At 41.8% G+C, this 10,878-nt stretch overlaps 1 protein-coding gene across 1 annotated transcript; it reads right to left on the bottom strand.

The window, feature by feature from the left end:
- Positions 1-6,915: 6,915 nt before the first annotated feature.
- LOC125484349 (probable G-protein coupled receptor 139) lies at positions 6,916-9,211 on the bottom strand. The gene is made up of 2 exons (XM_048602559.1): positions 9,142-9,211; positions 6,916-7,829 (listed from the first exon to the last, which is right to left on the bottom strand). Exons 1-2 carry the CDS (start codon positions 9,209-9,211, stop codon positions 6,916-6,918), a joined length of 984 nt encoding a protein of 327 aa, XP_048458516.1.
- Positions 9,212-10,878: the final 1,667 nt, after the last annotated feature.

The following is a 10,878-nucleotide window of genomic DNA, read 5'->3' as shown; positions in this document are numbered from 1 at the left end:
ATTGAACAAAACCAGTACAGCATGGTCACACTTGGTATTGCTATACCTTGCTCAGGATGCAGACATTTAGGGCAAGAGCTGCATTTTCCCGTTTAAGTGTTGTTTTTGGGGAGATTCATGGTGCCCTGTGCACCGTGAGCCATGTCAATTATCCTCGGAAATGTCCACTCCTTCCCAAACAGCCTCCACATCGCCATCCCATCCAACTGTGTAGAGGGAGGGGCCGGACTGGTTGCCTCTGCTGAGACCTTGTAAGGATTACTCCGCTGGGGCTGGATTCAAATCCCAGTTCCACAGCAATTCAGATGCTGCAAGGCAGGAGCTGCCCTTCACACAGTTGTCCTGTGCCGCTGGAAAGGAGCAAATGGCCGAGAAAGGAGTTTCTCTGACATTGACTTGAAGTTGCTGGTGGACAGGGTGGTCAAAGATAGGGCAGCATTGTTGTCTGCCAAAGGAAGCTGAGACACCGGATGTAGCCAGCCTGAGACAGAGATTGCCCTGTAGGTGCCCAGAGTTTAAGATCTACCTAGCAGTGCAGGAAGAAGGCGAATGATCTGTGGGCACCACAAGAGTAAGTTTTCCCATGGCTGCCTCACACTCATAGGGACACCACTCACTCTAACTCTGCCACTGCACACATTCTCACCAAGACTCACCAACTGTAACCAGGATTTCTGGTTTTAACTTTCAGCAGTTGTTGCTGGGGTCTCTGCAGGGTTTGGAAGCTGCAGTTACATCTCTCCCCGTTACACACTCTGAGTTTTCTCTTGATGGTTTCTTCCCTCCTGGGCTGCTAGAATTGCATGTAAAACAATCTAATTTGTTGACTTTGCCTTTGCCAAGGGTGTGTTTACTGGAACAGTGAATTGGTAGTAGTTAATAATGTATTATTTCGTTAAGATTTCCAATGGTGTTAAGTTATTCCAGTTTCTTCTTTCTTTTGTTGTCTTTTAACTATAGTGTATGAACAAAGTGTGTTTTGCTTCGAATCCAGTAGTTTGACCAGTCGAATCACATCTGTAACACCGCACCTTACACTTATCTTTAAAATAAGAATACGTTTGGCTCTGGCTGCCTTCTTCATAAATTTTGAAGGGGTTTGGTCTGGTCCATAACAAATGGACTCTGGTCCGGATCAAAATCTTTAATTCTAGATTGAGTTTAGGATTATTGGATTCAAAGGCTGCAAGTGGTAGGATGTTAGTGTCTTTTATTTCGGCTGCTGAATTTGGTTGGTTTAAACAGAGTGTGCTTTCTGTAATAATGGCCCTTTCAGTCACTAAGAACTTTCTGGGGGTGGAGGAAGTCACCGGATGTTTTGCAGAAAGTGAGCAAGCAAAGCTTTTGGAATTGGCAAACAAGCTGGAGTTGGGGTTGCCTGTGTCTGTGAGGAAAGGGGAGATGGTTGTGGCCATCACGCAGCATTAACAATTGCCAGGAATGCCATCAGAATCTTTGGAAATGGCTAAAATTCAATTGAAAATGAAGCAGCTTGAACGTGAAAAGGAAATGAAATGGTTTGACTTATGATTGGAAGCAGGGGAAAAGCAGAAAGACAGAATAGCTCTCGCAGAGGAAAACGAAAAAGAAATAGTCGTGGCAGAAAAAGAGGGAACGGATAGCCTCAGCAGAAGATAGGAAGAAAGAGAGAGAGTTTGAACTTCAGAGGTTAGAACTGGAAACTCAAAACCAACTTAAAATGGCGGAGGTAGAGGTGAAAAGTTGGAGTAGTGATGAGGACAGTGATGGACAGCAATCTCATCATAGCCAAAGGCCTGGTGGGGATCTGTTTAAGTATGTCCAAGCATTGCCAAAATTCGACAAGAAGGACGTAGAAGCCTTTTACATTTCATTTGAGAAAGTGGCTAAATAAATTAAGTGGCCAATGACCATGTGGGTATTGTTGATCCAAACAAAGCTGATAGGTAGAGCGAGTGAGGTATTTGCATCACTATCAGAGGAGGTATCTGGGGAGTATAATGAGATGAAAAATGCCATCTTAAATGCATATGAGCTAGTACCAGAAGCCTACGGGCAACATTTCATGAATCTAAGGAGGAACCCAGGTCAAATGTACATTGAGTTTGAAAGGATCAAGCAAAGTAATTTTGATAGATGGATAAAGGCATTGAAAATAGATCAAACATATGACGCTCTCAGAGAGACAATTAATTTGGAGGAGTTCAAAAATTCACTTCCGTAGTGAGAACTCATGTGGAGGAGATCAGAGTTAAGAGTACAAGATTAGCAGCTGAAATGGCCAATGATTAAGGGTTGGTTCATAAATCAAAGTTTGGCTTCCGACATCAATTCCAATCTTTAAGGATAGAAATTTGGGAAAAGAGAAATACTCAGGAGATAAGGGAAAAGGAGATCTCATTGAAGATAGTAAAGATAGCTTACCACAGGTTAAAAAGGAAACCCATGAGGAGGTAAGAGAAGTAAAAATGCTCATGTGTTTTCACTGGCAGGCAGTGATAAAACCAGCACCTTTAACACCCATTCCCACATTTGAGGAACTTTTTACAGGGGTCTTAACTTATTGCATAGGACCCCTACCTAAATCAAAAAGTGGGAATCATTATTTGTTGACCATAATGGATGCCTCCACTGGATTTCCAGAGGCCATTCCATTATGCAATTTCATGGCTAAAAGGATTGTAGAAGAGTTACTCAATTTTTTTCTACTAGATACAGACTATCCACAGAGATACAATCATATCAAAGGTCAAATTTGCATCAAATTTATTCAAAGAAGTTATGAATAGCTTAAGAATAAAATAACTCAAATCCACCGTGTACTATCCAGAATCATAGGGAGCATTAGAACGGTGACATCAAACTTTAAAGACCATGTTAAGGGCTTATAGCCAAGACTATCCAGATAATTGGGATACAGGAATTCCATTTGTACGTTTTGCAGTTAGGGATGCACTAAGTCAATCTATCAAGTTCAGTCCATTTGAATTACTTTTTGCACTACACAAAGTGAAGAGCTAAGTTCAGATGATTCTGAATTGGGCATTCCTCAAATTAAATTGGACAAAGAGGAAGTTCTCAAAAATTGGGATAAATTATTGAGTTACCTTCCAGAAGAAAATCAAAATGACCTGAAAGGGTTGTTACAATCACGTGGGGAAATATGGGGGAATAAGCTGGAAATACTAATCTAATTATGCATGATGTAGACATAAGGGATGATGTCCCAATTAAGCAAAATCCTTATAGGTTTAACCCTGTAAAGTTGGCACAGGTTCAAAAACAGATTGAACGCATGCTGAAAGACAACATAATCGAAGTAAGTTGCAGTGAAATGAACTCACCCATAGTAATGGTGCCAAAACCAAATGTACCCAATGATTGTGTGGACTATTGCAAAGTCAATGCTGTTACAAAGTCTGATTCATATCCTATTCCATGTTTGGAAGACTGTATTGAGAAGGTGGGACCCGAAACTTGTATGTCTAAGTTGGATACTGGCACATACCTTTATCCAAAAGAGTAAAGGGAATTTCAACTTTTGTGACACTGAATGGACTGTTCCAGTTTAACGTCATGCCATTTGGTACGAAAAATGCATCAGCCACATTTCAAAGACTAACCAACAAAGTCATTTTGGGATTACCCAATTGTGCGCTGTGCATTGATGATCTGGTGATCTTTAGTCACACATAGAAGGAACATTTGCAGTATCTATTGAAATTGTTCAATCAACTTCAGGAGACGGGCTTGGTGATAAACCTGGCTAAGAGTGAGTTCGCCAAAGCTTAAGTCACATCCCTGGGCCATGTGATTGGATATTGTCAAAGGGCCCCACAGGATGTGAAAACAAATGTTATTGCTGAATTTCCCATATCACTGATGAAGAGGGAAGCACGATGATTCCTGGGACTAACTGGGTTTTATCGGAAGTTCGTACCGAATGTTTAGCAGTGTGGTTGCTCCACTGACTGACTCACTGAAGAAGTGCAGAAAATTTCAATGGATGGAGGAATGTCAGAAGGTATTTCACAGCCTGCAAGCTGTGTTAACCACTGCCCCAGTGTTAGCCACACCTAATTATGAAAAGCCATTCAAGGTGGCTATTGACACGAGTGATGTGGGTGTCAGTGTTGTACTCTTGCAAAAAGACGATGAGAAGGTAGAAAGACCTATTGGGTATTCTTCTAGAAAATTGAATAATCATCAACAGAAATGTTCCACAATCCAGGAGACCTTGAGTTTGGTGTTGGTGTTGCAACATTTCAACATTTATATTGCCAGTAATGTGTCTGAGACAGTTGTATATACTAATCATAAACCCTTAAAATTTTTGGAAACACTTAAGGATAAAATTTAGATGGAGCTTATTATTGCAGCCATTAAATTTGAAACTTATAAACATGGCAGGACGAGAGAACATAATTGCCAACGTGTTATTGTGACTTTGATGAAGGAGGAGGGAGGTGTTTGATGGTGGGAATAAAATGGACTGGAATAGACTGCAGTTGTGAATGTTTGCATGCTTAATGTGAACGTAATGTATTTGTATTATAGTGTACTAATGTAGTAAGACAAAAGGTTTTTAAAAGTGAATCCATCTTTGCATATTAATGGTTCATTTTTTAAGAAGGTGGTGTGAGGGTACTATGGCTTTAAGAGGTGTATTTTGTCCTGGTTTTACTTTGAAGAGGTTTTAAGGCAGAGGTGTCAAGCAGTCTACGTGGAGCCACTAGAGTACACAGCTTGTGAGGTGTCGGGTTTTTTTTTAAAAGTTGGAGTAATAGAAGCAGCCTGAATGCATGAGGTCAAGCTCTCTCAGAACCAAATTTTTTAGTTTTTTAGTTTCTCAGTAGCAGCAGTTGTTGCTGGGGTCTATGCAGTGTTTGGAAGCTGCAGTTACATCTCTCCCCGCTACACTCTCTCAGTTTTCTCTTGATGTTTTTCCTCCCAGGCTGCTAGAATTGCATGTGAGACAATCTATTTTATTGACTTTTCCTTTGCCAAGGGTGTATTTATGGGATGTTACTCTATTGGAACAGTTACTGGTTAATAGTAAAATAATCTATTATTCTGCTAAGTTTTCCAATAGAGTTAAGTTATTCATATTTCGTCATTCTTTTCTTGCATTTTAACTATAGTGTATGAATAAAATGTATTTTGCTTCAAATCTGGTAGTTTGGCCAAATGAATTGTCTCCAAAATGCAACAGCTAGCATTTGACTTTAAAATAAGAAAAAGTTAGGGTCTATGCTGTCTCCTGTATATAACCTGAGGCGGTCTGGTCTGGTTCGGTCCATGGCAATAAGACTTTTCTATTTTCATACTTTATTCACTTTATCTATTCCATTTGCTTCTCCATTACCTATTGAACCTGTACATTAGCTTTTTGTGATTCATGTATGAAGACTCCAAAACCCCTCAATGCTGCAGCTTTCTGCTGTGTTTCTCCATTTAAATAACGGTTAGCTCCTCTATGCTTCCTGCCAAAGAGCATAGCCTCACATTTCCTTACATTATATTCTGTCTGCCAAGATTTTGCCCTCTCGCTTAATCTGTTTATATCCTTCTGCAGATTCTGTGTCATCTTCACCACCTGCCTTCCCACCAATCATTGTGTCGGAAGGCAAATGGGTGATGGTTGCATGAGTCACAAAATGTTAGTTCACAGGTACAGCAAATAATTAAGAAGGCTAACGTGATCTTTACCTTTTTATTATGAGAGCAATTGAACTTAAAAGTAAGTATGTTACGCTTCAAATGTACAGGGCATTAGGGGACCACATGGGGTGGCACAGTGGCTCAGTGGTCAGCACTGCTGCCTCACAGCACCAGGGACCCAGGTTCCATTCCAGCCTCGGACAACTATCTGTGTGGAGTTTGCACATTCTCCCCGTGTCTGCCTGGGTTTCCTCCCATAGTCCATTGATGTGGAGGTTAGGTGGGTTGGCCATGCTAAATTGCTCATGGCAGCCAGGGATGCATAGGTTAGGTGGATTAGCCATGGGAAATGCAGAGATTGGGTAGGGGAGTGAGTCTGGGTGGGATGTCCTTGGGAGGGTTGGTGTGCACTTGTTGGGCCAAATAGCTTATTTCCATGCTGTTGGGATTCTATGATCTTGGTGGTAATGTGTGCAGTTTTGCGCTCCTTATTTCAGGAAGGATATTACTGAGTCTAAGGTGATTCAAAGGAGACTTACTGGATTGAAATCTGGAATGAGTGAATTGCCTTACCAGGAGCGATTAGTTAGATTTGACTTGTTTCCACAGACTTGAAGGATGTGGGGTGATTTGATTGAAGTGTATAAGATTCTGAACAGTCTTGACAAGGTGGATGTGGAAAAAACATGTCCCCTTGAGGGTGAGTACAAGCAGAGGGAAATGTCCAAACATTAGGTGTCACCCTTTTATGGCAGAGAAAGGAGCTATTTTTCCGTCAGGAGATTGTGCAAATTTGGGAACTCTGTGCTCCAGAATGAGGTGATGGGGAGAGGGGGTTTGGATGACGAGGTCTAGCATTTGGATTCCCAATAGGCAAAGGAACCAAAAGATGAGCCAATGAAGGGCAGAGCTGGCTTGAGGGACTGAATAGTCTATTTCTGTATCTAATTTGTATGTTAATATATCAATACTATTGATCACCCCATTTTTGAGTCACCATGTGCTGATTCCAACCCCATACGGCCGTCAGCACTTTAAGGCTGGTGGGAATTCATAAGGCATGAGTCAGCAAAATGTAGCAGAACTAGGACTAATTGGGAACAGTTTACAAATGGATTAGGAGGCAGTCTGGCACTCCCCACACCTTCTCACATTCACACACTGGACTAAGCTCTAAAATCGAGTGCATATTTCCAACTGGGCTACCTTTGTGAAATGGACAGGAAGAGGTCATTCTGCAATATCAAGTACAGCTCACCACAGATTAACTGATAATCAAAGCTTAAATATTTTAACAAATAAGTTCACAGGATATTCCACCCCCTTATTTAACTCTCCTCTGAACTTTTTCTGGGTCCCAGCATAAATAAATGGATTGATGCAGGAACTCAGTAACTGAAGCATGTGTCCAATTTGTTGGAGAAAATATGAAGTGGAATTACTGGAATCATAACCTGCAGAATAAGTGAGGTCTGCAATTCGGGCATAGACAGTCGACATAAAAAATAACAAGTACAACAGGATGAAGCTGCCCGAGATAGCGAAGAGTAAAACAATGGATGTCCTCCGCTTCTCCATCTCTGGGTCACTCTGTTTCTCTCCATTGCTCTGTATTCGGAGTCTCCTGCGGGCCCTATTTGCTGCTAGAATGTGTCTGACGGTCAGAGCATTGAGCAGTAAAATCAGGATAAATGGGAGACAAGGGGTCAAAATGATCCGAATCCAATCATAGGCAGCCCATGCTGGTGACTTATAAAATATTGCTTTTACACCACAGAACCAGGCTACATTGTTCACTACGTACATGGGTTCATACACCAAATACATAAAAGTATTTTTCACACCAACCATTGCAGAAATGAATACTGTAACCCATGCTGCTGTCCTCACAGCGCAATATGTTATTTTTAGCTTCTGGCAAGAAATGGCCACAAATCGATCAAAGGTGAAAGCAACTGTTAACCAGACAGAAATATCAACGGCTGCAAAATTTAAAACCGCACGAATGCTACATATTGAAGTCATAGAAAGGAAGCTGAATGGGAAATAAATCCCAACAATCCGGTTTAATATTACAACTGTGACCATGGTCAGTAAATCTGTCACCGCCATAGCCAACAGGTAGAAAAGGATGCATCTTGACAGACCACATGTTCTTCGAGAGAGGATCACAATCACTGCCAAGTTTGCTGCAACAGAGAGAGAGAAGGTAAGTTACTAGTTTTACCTCAACAAAATAATCTATTTTACAGGTCTCTGTGTGAAATTTGAAGCTTTGAAACAAGATATCAAGTTAGAAAGTATGCTTGTGTTAATGGTAATTGCTTACTGAGCTTAAAATAGTCATCCAAACAAAAATAAAGCATTTAAATGTCATAACAAGGAAATAAAATCCAACAAGACTTAACAGAGGACAAGAAGGAACCCAAAAGACATCAAAACGGACAAGAAAACATTAAGTATACAAAGAACGCATGACATCAGCAAAGGAATATTTGAAAAAATTAAAGCATGTTAAAAGGAAAAAAGCCAGCATTGTGTGTAGAAACTAACAAGAACAAGGGTTGCTGAAGAGCTAAAGCTTCACTATCAAATTATTCTCAGTTGGAAAATTTGGCAGTCAAACTGTGCAAAGATCCTCAACAGAGGAAAGTCTGTGCCTCCACTAAGAAATTCATGAGCAGGACACAATGATGGGTCCCAAGCTCTTCACCTATTAACACCTGGGCAATAACACACCTGAACAAGGTGAATACAAACATCGAGATCTGTCACCAACTGGGTGCCTACCACTATCCCTTGAATGCTCCGTTCGTTCAATCATCACCATGGATTGATTCATTAGTGGGAATTATTCAGTCCCTGGAAGCTTGGCACAATGTAAACTATTATTCCAATATAAGAAGTCACCCTCAGCAATTAGAATAACACATGATACCTTCTCATACACTGTGCTAAAAGTGTGAGAACTCACTCACAGGAACAATTTCAATGTTGCTTGAAGAGCATCAATGATCTCTTTGGCAGACTGCCCATTGCAATATTGTCTATAAGAGTCAAACTGCACAGACACGGGATAGCCTAGTGCTAACGGCACAATATTCAACCACGTTTACATTGCGACGTATAAAATGGATGGCGGGGGGCATGTATGGTTACCACACAGTACCAGGAAAATAGAACATGGTTAAATACAACCCATTAGAGGGAAGTTGAAGAAACCTTGGTAGAAAATGAATGAGATAACAATGTCAAAAGGGGGGAATGATAGCATGAACAGCGCGAAATTAGGTCAGAGAAAGGAAACAATCATAATGTTAAAAATAGCAACTTAATTCCATTACAGAGCACAAGAGCAGAAATCATTCCAGTTTGAAAACTCACAATACATTACTGATTGGGAGATCTGTTCCCTGTTAAATGGGCCGTGCTGGTAAAACGGGAGAATTCCAATCGCTCAAAATTGAATCATTCGGAGACTAACGCATTCCAATACTTCACCTGGAACTCCGATAGCTGCAAGGACTGTATAGTAAATTGCAAAGACCAGACCTCTTGGTATCCCGTGCATTTTCTGAAAGAGATTCCCAGCTCCTTGTACAAATCACTGGAAAATTGTCACATTTATACGTGAGGCCAGGCCCCAGGGAGGTCATTAAACGGTTTGATCTTATTTGTTTACTACGTCTGTTGTTCAAAAAAAAACACATCAGTGCAGCCGCTGCTCGGCGCTTATGTTTTAATTTTAAAAACAAAGTTTGTTTTTCCAACTGTCTGACAATTTGCTTCGGGGACAGACCTATTTGCTACATTGCATTCCGCGCTGAGAAAAATACACATTTACCGCTGGAAATACACCCAAATACTCGCCGCTGACCAGCATGCAGACAGTTTGGTCTCACATCTGGCTCAAGGCTGTTGCAAATCTCATTAAAACCGGGCACTCACTTCAACACAACGTGAGCATTGATGCAACAAGGTGCAGGGCTGGATGAACACAGCAGGCCAAGCAGCATCATAGGAGCAGAGAGGCTGACGTTTCGGGCCTAGACCCTTCTGCTGCTTGGCCTGCTGTGTTCATCCAGCCTTGCACCTTGTTGTCTCGGATTCTCCAGCATCTGCAGTTCCTACTATCTCATGAGCATTGATGCATTCTGTTTGTACAACTTCACAACAGTGTAGCCCCACTGAATGTCCATCACATTAAATCCAGCGCGGTCCCATAGTGCCTGGGACTGACTGGTCGCCTACAACATGAAGCAATGCAACATTCCTGCCGATGCTGGGAAGCTGAAACAAACAAAAGAGTATGTTGGGGGAACTCGGCAGGTCTGACAGCATCTGAGGAGGTTCTGAGAAAGGGTCACACAGGACTCGAAACGTTAACTCTGTTTCTCTGTGCACAGATGCTGCCAGACCTGCTGAGATTCTCCAACAATCGATGTGGCTTATTTCGCCTTCAAGTGTTAGGCATATTTCACCATAATTATATTCAGTACAGACAGACCCAAGGCCAGTGCACGGCACTTATATCCAGTAGAGGGAGGGCTGGTTGGATTTGCACACAGATTCAGTTCAGTGTGGATTTGGATAGATCAGTCTCATCACATTTCATGCAGGCATGACCAGTTCAGTGAATTTTGACCAACTGTGTGCTCTCAGTCTCTGGAGATCCAGTTCTGCTCAGTTACATCTGAAGTCGACCAAATCCTATCCAATGCAGGTGATATAGGTCTGAAATTGAAGTTTAAAATGCTGAATGTTCTCAGCAGCTCCATCAGTGTCTTTTGCCAATGGGGCATTCAGACCTCTACAGTGTACCCAGCATGTGGCTTCCCTGCAGGAGTATCTGCTCCATTCTGCTTTTAGGCTCAGTTTTCTGGGAACCAGTTTGGTAAAGTTTCAGTCGTTGGAAACATGGCTATTTGAAGTGTGTACGTGACATGTGTGAAGGGCAGCTCCTGCCTTGCAGCGTCTGAACTGTGTGGAACTGGGATTTGAATCCAGCCCCACTGGAGTAATCCTTACAAGGTCTCAGAAGAGGTGACCAGTCCGCCCCTCCCTCTACACTGTTGGATGGGATGGCGATGTGGAGGCACAGGGCACCATGAATCTCCTCAAAACTGAAACTTTGTCAAAAAAAAACACGGGAAAATGCGGATCTTGCCCTGAATGTCTGCATCCTGAGCAGGGTATAGCAATACCAAGTGTGACCATGCTGTACTGGTTTTGTTCAAT

This window comes from Rhincodon typus, chromosome 11, assembly GCF_021869965.1.
Source record: "Rhincodon typus isolate 14 chromosome 11, sRhiTyp1.1, whole genome shotgun sequence".
NCBI lineage: Eukaryota > Metazoa > Chordata > Chondrichthyes > Orectolobiformes > Rhincodontidae > Rhincodon > Rhincodon typus.
Note: the sequence above shows the minus strand (reverse complement) of the source record. Positions and strands in the feature narration are given on the sequence as shown.

Excerpts from the sequence above, each read along its gene's own strand:
- LOC125484349 (XM_048602559.1), bottom strand. The coding sequence starts at position 9,211 with ATGCACGGGATACCAAGAGGTCTGGTCTTTGCAATTTACTATACAGTC. Across the intron at positions 7,830-9,141 it reads TGCAGCTATCGGAGTTCCAG|CAAACTTGGCAGTGATTGTG; the intron begins GTGAAGTATTGG and ends TCTCTGTTGCAG.